Here is a 16,165-nt window from a genome sequence, read left to right on the forward strand (position 1 = left end):
TCACCTAATCCAACTAAAACTCTAAAATCTTTGTGAATTGAATAGAGTTATTGGGTCATCTCCTTCCCATAAACCCTGCATCTATAAGTTTCTGTCAATGCTTTCCTCTTGCTAAATTCCTGCCACTTCTTTCCTCTTACTAAATTCCTATCAGTTTCTTTTTTTTTTTTCTTCCATTGATTTTTAGCATTAGAAGTTACATATTACTATTTATTTATGTAGACTTTTTTTGTTAAGCATGTATTTTATTTGGGATTAAACTGATTATTGGGTCTCTTTCTTTGTTAGACCATAACATGTGATGAATTGGTTTCTTCTTTTTCAGGAAGCGGAACGACACCAATGCCAAACAGACCACCGCCAACTGATTCTCAGCGCATCACACCAATAAAACTTTGTGTTTGATTGATGATTTGTTTCTCGAAGGAAATTTGACAATTTATGGCGTTTTTAGACCTTTTGCTTGATTTTGATAAGATTTAGAATTTTTCTATTCGAGCTCCGATCTGTGATTCAAATTTTAGTTTAGTTTTAGATATTGATGAGACTAAGAATTTGATTGAATGAACTAGAATTGTTCGTTTGTTAAGCTATTGATAAATTAATTTCTAATTATATTCCTATTTTAATTCTAATTATTCATCTAATTAGTAAAGTAAAAGGACTATGTACAGAAATACTAAAATTACAAACTGTATATTATGAGAATTTAGATTATCCTTTATTAAATGCAATTATGTTTATTAAATACAACTATGCTTGGAATAAAATTATGGCAATTACGTGTGAGTTAATCAAATAGAAATTATAACCTTTTTGGTTAAATTGAATCTATTCACTATCTCTCTTTTTTAGGGAGAATTTTTTAAAAGTATTTCTTTCTTCCATAGTCTTTCTGATTAATTTCAAATTTTTAAAAATTTTTGAATTTTCAACTAATTTATAATTAATAAATATACAGATAATTATATAACTCTAAAATTTTTAATTTAATTGGCTTGTTGAGTGTTTTTAATTAATAGATACACATATAGATAATTGTGGCTTCAAAAATACTTATATATATATATATAATTTTTTATCATTAGTCTTAATATGAAGATGTAAATTAAAAATTCTTGACATAACAACATAATTCAATTAATTAACTATTCAATTAATTTATAAGTAATCACGTGTGAGGATCGGAATCACGAGTAGTTAACATATGAGAATAGGTAGGTTCTCCTCTTATTAAAATAATGAAATAATATGGAAAAAGTTCTCCAAAAAACTTATCAATTTTTAGTGCTACGAAGTACTAATTTCCTTCTTTTGAACCCAACAATTGTCTTACAATTTTGTTTTTAAATATTGTCAAAAGTACCTTATTTGACTACCACTAATAGAAATACAAGCCAAATACATTATGTGGCAAAAAGATAAATACAGAAAACTTTGCAAACCATACATACATAATCGACTCTCACCTTACTTTGACTGTCTATGCAAAAGTTCGTTACTAGCATTTCTCTTGTAATTTGTCTTTCACACTCAGGGCAAATCATTTTCCGAGGAATCCAACTGCGGACGGCAGCCGGAAAACTGAGGCAGCAAAAGTGACCAACAAGATTTTTGATAATTTTATCACATTACTCCTCGAAGCCAATACCAAAATCCTTTTCAATATATTTTGCTTCTATTGATCAAACTCTTTTAGTGATTCAAGAGGATTTGAAATTGAGATCACTTACTGTCACGACCCGATTCCATGGGCCGGACCGGCACTAGGGCCCAGGTAAGTTTAAGACCCCCGAGGCCCGTAGTAAGCCTGAAACACTAGAATCTATTATCTCGGTCTAAATTTCAACATTCCGCCCATATGATTATAAAAAAATAAACCTCAATATTTTATTATTTCTCGGCTCAAGTTTATCTTCTACATTTCACAATTCGAGCCCCATTTACAATACAACACATTTTTAATATGGGCTAATAGAATTATTTCATCTATATTACTATACGACTAGATGTATGTAAATTCTACAACTGTGGAGTCACTAACTGTTTGTTATACATAGCTTCTTATACATATAATTACATAGCAAAACAATTATGGAACTAGGAAAACTTCTTAATAACCCTGCGGCGAAGAAACATAGCTTAACCCGAATTAAAGAGAAACTTACTTCCTGAAAAATTTAAACAAGACATGTGAGTTTTCTAAGGAGTAATAATTATTGCACAACACACGCAGTCACACAAATGTGTACACATATTAATCTACTCATCCAACTAGTTATATGCTCACGCAGCCAGTCACACAAATGGCATATCATCAGCACTCACAATCATAAACATCTTCATATAATCACATCACATGGAAATTAGTCGGTGGCGCCACCTGAAACCCCAACGAGCCGTCCTCACACATGGCTCGCCCTCTCATACATGGCTCGCCCTCTCATACATGTGCACCAGGGAGCCGATCCCCCATACGGCCAACTGGTCTAATCCTCATTGACCAGTCCTCTCATTGTCTTTTCATTCTCTCTTTTCTTTTCCATACTAACAGGAGGCAACCCGGTGGTCTCCATCCAATCTAGATTATCAAGTGCTTACAACAGGAGGCCACCCTGCGGGCTACAATCAAATCTAGATTATCAGGTGCGCAACAACATGAAGCCATCCTGTGGTTTTCCACATAATCCATATCATCAGGTGCACACGGGGGCGCTGATCTCCCATTTTTCCGGCCGACGATCAAATATCATATCATATTCAGGATCCATATCACAGACCGTCCTCACAAACCCACGGTGGTCCACTTCATCCCAATTCCACACAAACAAAGCATAGCATTATCACAACACAATTAATCAAACATTTAGACATCCATTGCACGTCGTAATGCGATGCACAATTAGACATCCATTCTCAAATGCAAATAAATGAATAAATAAATAAATAATATTAACAATAAACAACAACAATAAAATAAATAACAATAATAAACAACAATAATGAAAATAAATAAATAATTGAATAATTAAATGAATAATCATGATAATAATAAAATAATCAGAGCACTTTTATTTATTAAATATCAAGTTATAGAATTAATCTAAATAAACTTATTAATTATGTGTAGCCTAGGTTCTACTGAAATTTCGGCAGCATTTCCCCTAAAAATTGGACTATCCACCTGTTTAGATAACACAGTATTATTATATATTTATCAATCAAAACACACAGCCCATCCGTCGGGCAATCAATCAGCTTAATTCCCATCCTCCTTTCAAAACAACCATGTCAACATGCACCAATTAATTTACAAATTATAATAACCTCCTAAGCATGTTCCAACAATATTATTAATTGTTCTCTAAGTAATTATCAATAAATGTACAATTTATAAACAAAACTTGTATCAATAAGTTAAATTCAGCCATCCTCCTTCAATAGCAACGTCATAGCTAACAAACCATTTAAATCGTCTATCCATTATACATTACTTGTTTATACATACATATATATATATATATATATATATATATATATATATATATATATATATATACGCCCTTCTAATACAACACAAAAACTCAAATGATTGATGCCAACTTGCAGAAATAAAAGTTTTCTATGTCCAAATCATGGATTAAACATTAACTAACTATTCCTATCGAAATCAAATTTATAACTTCAATGTACTATACTAGGCTACAATTTTCCAGAAATAAATAAATTGAAATAATTGCTGCCAAATCTAAAAGTCTAGACTTCATGATTAAATTTTCATATTTTACACACTAGCTAACTCACTACCCTACAAGAACTTCATTTACAACTTCAAGTACCCATCCCAAACATTATAATTCAAAGAACCAACTAATTAACTGCTGCTAGCTCATAGAATTCAAAATTTTCTATTTAATACCCCAAATATATCCACTGGTTTGCACATAACTTATTAAAATTCAATTTATAACTCATTCAAAATGGAAACAGTTCAATAATTTTTTCATAGGATATTAAGAACTTGAGCATATAGCTAATTAGTTATTTTCAACCTAAAGAACCCTAAATCCTTCGTAAAGATTTATAATAGATGCAACACCCTAACCATCCCAATATACGAATCAGTTTATATACCAATTTAAAGAGCAAAAATTCGAAATTCCTAATCACATTCACCTAAATAGTAGCTAGATATATAAATTTCTGCAATAGCTCAAGCATTGGTGACAATGTTGTTGTCATAATCATGCTATATCTATTCTTAAACTAAAATCCCCTTGTTCATGCTAACTTATCCATTAATTTAGCTAATAATTAAACTAAACTAGAGAATCATTTTTTTTTTTTTAAATGTGTATAAATAGTAGGAGCTAAAGTCTAAATTTATGCAATAGTTTGATTCATGATTCAAAACCTTCATCTTTGATCAAGGAACTCATAAACTAAATTGATGAAGGTTGGAAATTGACTTACCCAGCTGCGATACAAGCCGGAAATCGAAATTTTCTGGTTAGAACAATCGGCAGCGGCTCCTTTGTTCAAAAGCCAATTCTGTCGATGCTAACTTGGTCGGAAATGAATAGGATGGTGGCTGGAGAAATGCTAGAGATGAGGAGAGGGCCTGTGATAAGCTGGTGTCGCCAGAAAGTCGAGGAGCAGGAGACTCGCCGCGATTTCCTGATCGAAGGAAGTTGCGGCTCTCCTGCGCCTTCTACGTGCGCCAGAAACAAAAGAGGAGAGAGGAAGGGAGGCCGGAATCCGCTGCGGCGTGGAGGCGCGGCGAAGAGGCGCTGGTGGTGGTGGCGAGCGCTCTGGCCCTCCCGGAAAAATGGGGAAGGAAGGAAAAAAAAATGTGCTGCCGCTGGAAAAAGAGGAGAAGAAAAGAAAAAGAAGGAAAGAAAAATCTGGAGTTTCTAGACCATTCCGGTTCGATTCGAACCGGTTTGGTCTAATTCTATGACTTGGCTCAATTTGCTTGGTTTTCGAGTTTTTCGCTTGGCTTTCGAAAAATGGAATTGGTTAATGGGTCCAATTTAGCAATAATAAAATACTAGCTGGTATAATCTCATTGGTTCAAATAAAAAATTTAGTTTTTAAATGAAAATTCTACGAAATTAAATTTTCGGGTCGTTTCACTTACTCCTTACGTAAATGAAAAAATCATCCAGAACTCAGTGATGTATCGAGAGAGTTTAATTTAAATATATAATTTATAGAAATAGCATAAATAAAATAAATATATGTGACAAGAATTTCTTACAAAAGGAAAATAACTATCACAATTAAATTACAATAATTATTTTCATTTTTTTTTTTACTTTATCAATACTTGTGAATATATATCTTTCCATGCAAGTTACAGAATAATGATCAGTAGCTCATTGATCTGTCAAAGGATCGTTCCATAGCTACAATAAAAAATTACAATAACTTAAAATTAGAAATCCATGCTTTATATTGTAAAAATTAATTAATTTATAAATACTAACGTTGAATATAAGGTGTAATTAAGTTGAATATTGTAATCCAAAATTAATTTATTACATTCCCTAAATTATAATGCATTAGGAGAAACCAACAATTATTAAACAAGAAGTAGTAGACTATGAAGTGAAACAACTCCAATTTTCATTTTCATAAGTCTTTGAATTTAATTTAATTAGGAATAATTTTAAATAATATTATACTCATAAATTTCTAATCGTACCAAAATTTTAACCGCCGGTTCGAGATGTTTAAAATTTTGAACCAGAACCGACCCTTGAACCTTCGGTTCCGGTTCCGGTTCCGGCACAGTTCGGCACAGTTCCGGAGAACCGACGGTTCGAATTACGGTTCCGATTCGGTTCCGGCATTACACAAATTTTTAAAAAAATAATAAAATTTTGATTCTGAATTCATAAATAAATAATAATTTTAAATTGTTTAAATTTTATTAACTAAATAAATTATTATAAAATTTTAAAAGAAAAACTTCTATTAACTAACTTAGAACTATTATTATATTAAATTTACAAATTTTGCTAATTTACTAATATAGAAAACTATAAATGGAATATAAAATTAATGAAATGAGTTGGAAATTATTATTTTCAAATACTAAGAAAATTATTAAAAAAATCAAATGAATTAAATTTATGAATGGAAAAAATTGAGATTAGAGAAAGAATTTGGAATTAGATGTAAGAAAATAAAAAATAAACAATAGATAATTCCAATATTAAGAAAAATAAAGCAATAGAAAAAATAATGAAATATGAAAATTTGAGAGAATTTTGATTGAGAATAAGAGAAGAGTTATGATATAATTGGTTGTGAAATAAAAAATCACCAACTCATCATATTTATACATGTTTCTCATTTATTAGTTTTCCAAATTGTCCCTTATAATAGAAAAATAATAACTATATTTTTGGATAATTTAGTAAATTACAGTAAATAAATAAATAAATGATTAAAAAATGAATAAAATTTATTTACCAAAAAATAAATAAAAAAACACATATTATATCAAAAACTATTCGTTACACTCTTTTTTTATACACTTGAAAGTTTTTTTTTTTTTTTTATAAATCAACTATTCATGTACCATTTTTTGTATAAATTAAGTAAAAAAAACGTGTATTTTTTTCACCACTTTTTATAACTTATGTACCATTGTACTTCTCTTCACCATAAATCAAATCAACTACAATCAAATCAAGTAATATAAATTTTTTTATAAACATTTTACGCTACAATTTTTTTGTGTATCCGGTTCGAACCGGACCAGAACTGCCGGTTAACCGCCGGTTCCGGTTCATATTTTAAGATTTACATGAACCTTAACCGGCCATTGAATCGCCGGTTTCGGTTCAAAATTATGAACCACCGGTTCCGATCTGATTCCGGTTCGTCTACAGTACGGTTCGATTCCAGTTAGAATCGAAACGGTGGCCATGCCTAGGAAGAAGGGAAGAAAAAATCTTTTTTTTTCTCATTTCCTTCACCCCCAATCGTCGAACCTCCTCCCCCTCCGTTTCTTTCGTTCTCCGGCCACCGGCCACCATTTTCGACGAACGAATGCTCTAAATCCACCTATTCGACACAAGGATCTAGAACATGGCCTCAAATGGTGCTGTTATTGCACCGTTGGTGAGAAATCGCAAGCTAAAGGGGTTTTTACTGTCGCAGCACCATTTTCCGGCGACTCTCTCCCTTCTCGAGGAGCTGGGGTGACAAGGTCAGCTCGAATCGGCTCCTTGCGACTGGGCGAGCCTTTTCCCTGAGTCGATTGATGGGTTTATCGGAAAATGAGGAAACCGCCATGGCTGGCAGCTTAAAGCTCCTGTCGAGCTTATTCCGGCCAATTAGAGGACCGACCTCACCAAAATAACGCCGAAAATGGACTCCTCGGCGAATTTCGAGTTGGATGGTATGGTCGTTGATAAATTCTGGGCAGGCTAGGACCGACCTCACCAAAATAACGCCGGAAATGGACTCCTCGGCGAATTTCGAGTTGGATGGTATGTTCATTGATAAATTCTGGGCAGGCTAGATTTTCCGGCCACCGTGGTGGCAGAGATCCGGTGATCGGCCGGCGAGTCTCCGGCGAAGGCCCAAGAGGCAGAATCATCTTCTCCTCGCGTTGATCGTGGAATCTTAGTCCGATTTTTGATTGGTAAGCTCTAAGACCTAGTTCCTCATTTTCGGTATAAATTCCAAATTTAAAACTACTAGTTGATTAAGTTATTTCGATTAAATATTTAATTGAATATGATTCTTGTTAGGAACCTTGATAGATGAATACATTTAATTCTGAAAATTAAGAATATAAGTCATTTAGAATAAATGTTATGAGTCGAAACGTGAAAGATAAATTGAAATTTTTATGAATGTTGTTATTACTATATGGATAACTACTTGATACCTTATCGATTTTAATGATTTTAATGTTTTGAATGTTTAAGCTATTTGATACATTTAAGTGTGAACTCTAGAATGGATTGAGTTAAACATGAATATCCTTAATTGATAATACTTATAAACTTGAATTGACAGATAATAAGAAATATATTTATATGGAGTTATTACAGTTGAATATGGTAGATGTTATTATAATGATGGAGGATGGGCTTTAGATTGGATTGTTTTGCCCGATGGATGAGCTGTGCGTATAGCGTTGATATTTGTGATATATAAAATATGAATAACCCAATTTATAGAGAAAATGTTGCGGGATTTTCGGCAGAAAGGGATTGTTAAAGAATTAGGTTTGTTGTATGGTTAATAAGAGTAACTATTAAAAAAATAAAAAAAACTATTAGTATGCTTACCATTCTAACATTACTATTATACTATTAGCATTATTAGTATTCTCTTTATTATTATTATTATTATTATTATTACTATTATTATTATTAATATTAGTGATATAGAACATTAGTTACTAGAAGAACCTTATGCTTTATTAAAATGTCAATTAGAATAAATAAATAAGCAAACAAACAAATAAATAAATAAAGGACTTGTATTATGTAGTTAATAAGTAAAGGTAAGCAGCTATAATGATTATAATTAGCTAATGAATGAGAAATAAGTTTTTTTTTTTTTTAATTAGAATTTTTATTTAGAAATTGTCCTTCTAGATGCTTATAAAGTTCCAGAACGTTAAGACAAAAGCTAGAAGAGGTTAGTAATAAAGAGAGTCATGTTAAAAGACAATAAAAAACTGTGAGTAGTGTTCGATAATTCGTATCATCTACTTGCATTTGCACCCATATATACACGACTAAATGCTAGACATGTATTACTTATTAAATTGTTATTTTATATTGCATTATTTATTGCTATTGGAAATGGTTTGATTAGTCGTGATGTGCTTCATATATGCTTTGCTTGTATGGAATTGGGATGAAGTGAGTCACTGTTGGATTTGTGAGGACAGTCTATGATACTGTCGACCATGTATGGGGAGATCGATGCTCCCGTGTGTATCTGATGAAATATGATATGGAAAACCACATGGTGGCCTCCTGTTGGTATGGAAAAGAAAAGAGAGTATAAAAAAAATGTGAGGGCTGGTCAAGTGAGGTTGAGATAGGTCGGCCATGTATGGAGATCGGCTTCCTGGTGCACACGTGATGAGAAGGCGGGCCACGTGTGAGGACGACTCGTCAGGGGTTTTGGCGATGCCACTGATCAATTTCCATGTGATATGATTATGTGAAGGTGTTAATTTTTTTTGTGATTGCTATTGTTATGTCATTTGTGTGATTGACTGCATGATCATATAACTAGTCGGATGATTAGATTGATTTATTTACGCATTTATATAATTGTGTAGGGTGAGAAGGTTAACTAACATACTCACTGAGTTTAGACGCTCATCCCTGCCTTGATATTTTTTCAGGTTACAAGTCTTCTAGTATCTCTTGATTCTTTGCCACCTAACATCTAGGGGAAATGTTAAAAATGAAACCTTAATTTGTTTTGTTTAGTGTATTGAAGTAAAGTTTTAAATTCTTAGATTGTTCCGCAATTACGATAGTCCTGTCTAATAAAATTTAGAAATTATTGATGTATTACTTATTAAATTTTCTATCATGTAATATATTAATACGGGCCTAGAGAACTATTATTTATATTAATTTATGGTATTTAAATGTTGATGAAATTGAACCTGAGGCCATTTTTATTGAACAGGAAGTTCGTTTGGTATATTATTGGCTTACTACGAGCTTTGGAGGCTTTTAAGCCTATCTAGATCCTAGTATCGGTCCGGTCGTGACATGAAGACAGAAAATTAAAAAAGAAATAAAATTAAAAAATTAATTAGGATATTAAATTTTTTCAGAAAATGATTATTTAAATATGTATTTAAAAATAAAAAGAAAAATTCAGGGGCCATTGCCCCCCTTGCCCTAACGAAGCTCCATCTATGACAGACCACACTGTTTCTTCTTATAATTTTTTTCTCATGTATTATCAAATACTGCCAATACTCAATAACAAAACAAAAACACAAGCCAAATACTGAAAATTAATCCACTCTTTCACTTTTCTTTGCCTATACGGAAGTTTCTTGCAGGCATTACTCTAGCTGTGGTGATTCTATGATCTCATCCTTGTGGCAACAAACTAAAGTAATCTGTCTTTCCATAGTGGAATGACACTCCGGGCAAATCATTTTTCGAGGAATCTGACCGAGGAGGGTGGCCGGAAAATTGAACCGACAGCAAAAATGACCAACACTATCATCTCCTTTATTAATTTTATCATAATAATTCCGGAAACGATTATCAAACTCAGTATTAATCGTAGCATCTTCCTTCCACTTTTCAAAATCTTTGAACACACGAAAAAAAATTTTACTCCTCCCATTTACCAAAATCTTATCTCCTTTACTAAGCAAGGCCCAGCCACCTTCTTTGTGGTACGTAACAACTTTCTTGATTTCTTGCAAAATAATGTCATTTTTATTATCCTCATATTTTGCTATCTCAATCTTTGAAGCCAACATGCTTTCTATTCTATTCCAAAAGAACCATACGTCCCCAGTACGTGGCCAGTAAAGATCATTTGGAAGCTCCTCCAAATTTTCGTTTTTACCAACATAGACCATTTGAAGTGGAATTTGTGCTTCCTCTGCAACTTGCCCTGCTGCGGTTGTGAAATCTTTCAACCATTCAAGATCCTCTCCTCCAAACAAGAGGATGTGCATTTCTTCTCTAATCTGATAAACAAATTAATCGATTATGAAAAGAAGTATTATAAGATTGAATGAGAAGTTCAATTTCGAGAAAGTACATAAACAATTGATGCAAGTAATATAATATTTACCGATCTACGAATAGGATAGAAGAATCCAAACCAACCAAGGAGCCAAAGATTCCAGGTCTCTTCACTCCATAGAGATTCTTCTTTGGTCCTCTTAAAAGGATAGGCTCTCGGCCCCCATATCCACATCATGTGGATAGCATTAACGCACACCACAGTACCATCGAAGTCAAGCACCACCGTGATAGGCTTGTTCCTGAAGCGCCACACTTCCTTAATCAATCTAATCACCCTCTTTTGTTCTCGTAACAGTCTTGGAAAGCGCAAGATATGCCATGGCATTAATTTTGTTAATTCCTCAAATTTAACGTTCATTGACTCATCCCAAGGAGACTCAATAACTGGAATCCAAACTACCTCATACTGTTCTCCCATTGGTTGAAAGAACTTGTTGTCATAGTATATATCTCTAAGCATAAGAATTTCAGTGTCTGTAATATCTAGGTTGGAAATAAGCAATATAACTTGCTTCCTTCTCAGTGCATCAATATTTACCTATCCATGAGAAATAAAACAAATTCTTGCGTTAGGCTAATTCAAATATTTATATTAGTGATATGTGCTCGTAGCTAGGAGAGCAAACCGGTGACTGGGTCCGGGGATAAAAAAGTGGTTCGGCAGAATCATTCTCAGTTGGAATCAGAGCCCTGAGGATTTCCCTGTTGTCGCCTTGATTTGCATCCAAAACATTCAGAAGCATTAGATAGCCTTCAAAATCCTTCTTCTCCTCTGCAAATATTTTATATCAATCAATCTTTCAATATATTCGGATTTTAAGAAAAGCTCACATTTGAAACTTCTGCCAAAATTGTTATATGTATGTACATATGTACACGTAACAAACCTATGTGTTGGCGACAACAATCTAGCTGCTTGTCTAGATACTTGAGTTCTTCTTCCAGTTTCTTTTTCAGCAACGGTAGCTCTCCTTTCAAATCCCTAAAACAAAATACAAATAATTTGTGTCAGTCCAAGGCCTAATTAGCCAAAAAAAAAAAAAAAAAAAAAAAAAAAAAAAGGAAGAAATGAAGCATACTTGTCAGTTTCAGATCCCTTGGCAATATAAGTTAAGCAAGCCAAAGCACTCCTTATCGTCCAGTAGGTAGCAATAGGGATATGTTGAAGGGCGTCAGATAATGGTGGTTCTTCCAGGGAAATGTAACGAGGTGGTAAGTCTCTAAACTCGATCACACGCCGTGACACTTTCTTCATCTTCTGCCTCAGATCGCTAAGTTCGCCAAACCACCGTTCAGAGAATTCTCTTATGCCAAATTCTTTTGGGGTTAGTATAGGAAATTTCCTGAAGATTGACAATGAGACGCTAATTTTGTTTGAGATATAAGAATCTAATAAAAGGTAAAGTGTTGCACAGTTCAAAGTAAAAGCTGCCATTGTTAGAATCAACTTTGCATCCCAACGATATTTTGTTAGCACTGAGTTGAATAATGCGAGAGCTGCTTCATGGGGATCTGCTTTTCTGAGGGGCTGGGATGAAATCTGCAATTCATTATTTTACGATCATTTCAGAATTTCCGGAACCAAAAGAAGAAGAAGAAGAAAAATGTACATATATAATCCACCAATGCCATTGTCATTAACCTTGGAAGATATTTGGTGAATAATAACAGTTGAGGGAAAGTCCACGTCAGCCAAATGACCTTGCAGATCTGTTACTGTTACTGTTCTGAAGAACGGCTGAACCAAACGAGTCTTAAATTAAATTAGTTTAAAGAGTAATAATAGTGCTAAATTTAAAAATAGTATAAAGAAATGGACTTGCTAATTACGGGTATTATAATAATTAATCATATCCTATATCATATAATATAAGTATAATTAGCAGTAATTATTGTTACTTGGTAGGGGGTAACATATCTATCGATGCCTTCAAGGATTTGCAGAAGATTTTGGACATCAACGTCTGGGCCATCAGGATGATGAGTTTTCCGAATTTGCTGTATCTTCTCTTCTATATTAGTCAAAGCTTGAGTTTCATACTCTAACTCTGCTTCTCCTCTCTTATCGGGTGCCATTCTGATCAAGATAGTATAGCACTGTCGGACATGGAAGGTTTAGGCTAAGATTAACATTGCACTGTGTTTTTTCAGCTCCAGACTGCATATATATAAAGAACAAATGGAATAAAGACCACAAAGAAACTAGTCTTAGAAGTGTTACTACAGCTGTGATCTGTTTGTTTACGTAAAATAACTTTTCTAGAAAATATTTTTTCAAATTTGCTAATGTTTGTGGTGCTCAGGAAAATCTGATCAAAAGAAAATATTTTTATCTTTAAAGGAAAACTAAGTCAATTTTTTAAAGAAAATGATTTCTTATTTTTTTAAAAAAAAAATATTTATGGGATATTGATAGACTTATTCTAACTCTATACACAACCGCAGAGCTAGAAATATTTTATAATGAAGTAATTGTTTCAATAATTTATAAATATAATTTATAAATAAAAAATTATTTTCCTTTTAGACTTGCCTTGAAATAAGATGTATTCTGATGGATAAAAAATAAAAATACTAACAAATCATCAATAAAAATTTAATATGGTATTTACTCTAAAAAATTAAAATTACATAAATAATAATAATGATAAAGTAAATTAACAATATTGTTAATATTAATATTTTACACTTTTTAGTTCTAAACAAAATTTGAAAAACGTTAATGACTTGTAAGTAATAACATGCCATAAAATAGTTTTTGAATTATCACTAACTTCGAAAAATTAGATATACATTATTTAGAAGGATGAGATGAAGAATTTTTTATTGAATCTTTTCATATATTTGTAACATTTTAATTATTAGGTAAGATTAAAAAGCTTTTAAATTATCAACGGGATTGGTCTAAGTTGAAAGGACTTACATCTCTCTTTTAAGAAAAAAGTCGAGTGTTCCACTTTTAAGAATAGCACTCATGGGAGCCCTTCCTCCTCTTTGCCTTGATGTGTCACAAGCAGGATTACGTTTAATTAGCTCAATGGATTAGAAACACCTATGGTATAAATAAAAAAAAATTAATCAGATATTTTATTTAATGAACTTAAAGATAAAATCCTAAAATCACCCGGATACAATAAAATTTGTGATGGTTAACACCATCAATTGGGTAAAAATCTAATAAGTATTTTTCAAAATTTTCAGATTATATATATATATATATATATATATATATATATATATATATATTTAAATTCACCTCATTGCATAAGTTGCGGCGTTGCCGAGCTTATAAATACATATTTATTAATTTTATTAATCATCCATAGCCACTAGTTGTCATGGCCATAACATGTATCGGTGACTCACGACTATCACAATTTATTATTTTTATGCATTTTTTTCTTATTTAATAAAATTTTAAAATATCATATTTCTAGATTATAAATATTTTATAGTCCTATTAAATTAATTTTTTTTAAATATTTTTCACTAATTTTCAATATTGCAATCAAACAGTGAAAAATGTGTTTATTTAAAAAATGTTTTTCAAAGAAAATATTTTCCAAAGATAATTTATTTCCTAGAAAAAAAAATGGAGCTTAAGATGGTAATGTTATGAGTCTTATGATCCCTTTTTTTAATTTATTTTCCAATGAATTTTCATACTCCAAAACTATTTTAGTATAACAATAATTTCTTCTTTTTTTTTATACGCATTGAACTGATTTTATAGTTATAATCTCAAAATTAGACCTTAATTTAAAAAGAAAAAGAAAAAGAAAAAGAAAAAGAAGAAAAAAAAGAAATGGAATAAAGTTTGCCTTTGAATCCACTTCCTTGCTTGCATTGTAATTAATAAAAAAAATAAAATAATTGAAAAAAAAAAAAAAGAAGAAAAAGCTAATAAAGTGGAGAATATGATGTAATTTATTAGACAGTGGACACTACCTCCACAGCTTTCATTTCTCTTCACTTTATTTCTTGATACCCTTGTGCTTTCTTTGTAAGTAAAATTTGAAACTATAAGCTAAAAAGAACCAAAAAAAAACAAAAAAAAAAAAAAAAATGAAAAACAAAACGGGAATTGCATCAATGTTGTCGTTGATGACTTTAGCTATGCGTTTCTTTCCTCCAAATCCAAAGTCTTCAATGGCTAAACCAATAAATTTACTCAGGAATTTAGATAAACCATCAACTCCTGCATTTAGATTAGGGATTTAATTATGGCTTTGCCTCCTATTTTTATTTTCTGACGAAAAAATACATAATTTAACCGCTAAGGTTTAACAGAAAAATCTTGAAATTAATAAAATTTTTAAAATAATAATTTTTATATTTTTTACCTATCTAATAATAAATGTTTAATCAATCCAATTGTATAATAAGTAGAGGCATTTTAATGGATCAAAAAAGTATTTAAAAAGTCAAATTTAACAAGTTGGAGTGTTTATTGCATCAATCTATAACTAATAGTAGTTATGGTTTTTTTATTGGGTACAGAATTCACAAGTCATCATTTAGTGTCAATCAGCTGTAGTTTAATTATGCTTCTCATGTTTTGGAAAATGAGATGTTTCAAGTTTAAGGGCTACTTCTTGCCGTATAGTCCAATTTAATTTCTATTGTTTATCACAATTGGACTATTATAACTACTTCCATCCAAAATTTAAATTTTTTCATTAAATACTCGCGAAAAGACAAATATACTCTTATTTCTAATGTATAATTCTTTCTCCTCGCACTCTCTGGTATGAAAATAAAAAAAAAAAAAAATCTCAATAAATCTTACGACAAACTCATATTTTGGCATAATTAGAATACTCTGAATTTTGTAGGATTTTGCACTTTTACCCTATTTTGATACTTTTTATTGATTTTATCCTAATTTTGAATTTTTGTAGAAACAGTACTCTCAATTGCAATTAAGGATGGAATTGCAAATGAAAAAATATTTTTATTCTTTTTTAAAAAATTCTTAATAAAAATAAAATTTTAAATTTTCTTTGGACATCAAATTGTATTCGCAGCTAGCCAATATGGATAGCATATATATGGATTTAAGATATAATATTTGACATATGTGCAATTAATATAATTAAAAAATTATTATTTATCTATTATTAAATGAATAATAATTTGACTATATTATCAATCCAAAAATTACAATAATTAGGACTTTCCATCTTTAAAAAATAGATAATATAAAACAAAAAATATAATTAAAAAAATATTTTATTAATATAATTTTTAGGCAATGCTTGGAGATTTTTCGGTAAGTAACATGAATTTATGTTATTAATTATCACATGTTTTTTAAAATTAAAATTTAATGTGCAATATTATTTGTTTAGACTAATAGAATGTTTTTCAAATTTTTATTTTTTAAAATT

At 31.1% G+C, this 16,165-nt stretch overlaps 1 protein-coding gene and 2 long non-coding RNA genes across 3 annotated transcripts; 1 reads left to right on the forward strand and 2 right to left on the reverse strand.

Moving 5' to 3' along the window:
• Positions 1 to 1,862: 1,862 nt before the first annotated feature.
• Positions 1,863 to 4,853, reverse strand: LOC149492437 (uncharacterized). The gene is made up of 2 exons (XR_016318883.1): positions 4,474 to 4,853; positions 1,863 to 2,171 (listed from the first exon to the last, which is right to left on the reverse strand). It is a non-coding gene; the product is annotated as an uncharacterized LOC149492437 (long non-coding RNA).
• A 2,111-nt stretch (positions 4,854 to 6,964) lies between these two features.
• On the forward strand, positions 6,965 to 9,655 carry LOC110009262 (uncharacterized). Its single transcript, XR_002284141.3, has 2 exons — positions 6,965 to 7,660; positions 9,392 to 9,655. It is a non-coding gene; the product is annotated as an uncharacterized LOC110009262 (long non-coding RNA).
• Positions 9,656 to 9,784: 129 nt separating this feature from the next.
• On the reverse strand, positions 9,785 to 12,932 carry LOC105633553 (hypothetical protein). The gene is made up of 7 exons (XM_012216173.4): positions 12,675 to 12,932; positions 12,418 to 12,513; positions 11,855 to 12,315; positions 11,663 to 11,757; positions 11,402 to 11,547; positions 10,822 to 11,313; positions 9,785 to 10,714 (listed from the first exon to the last, which is right to left on the reverse strand). Exons 1-7 carry the CDS (start codon positions 12,849 to 12,851, stop codon positions 10,073 to 10,075), a joined length of 2,109 nt encoding a protein of 702 aa, XP_012071563.1. The 5' UTR covers positions 12,852 to 12,932; the 3' UTR covers positions 9,785 to 10,072.
• Between the last annotated feature and the right edge of the window lie 3,233 nt (positions 12,933 to 16,165).

The sequence above is a fragment of the Jatropha curcas genome, chromosome 11, assembly GCF_041381405.1.
Source record: "Jatropha curcas cultivar XTBG-Jc1 chromosome 11, XTBG_Jcur_1.0, whole genome shotgun sequence".
Classification (NCBI taxonomy): Eukaryota; Viridiplantae; Streptophyta; class Magnoliopsida; order Malpighiales; family Euphorbiaceae; genus Jatropha; species Jatropha curcas.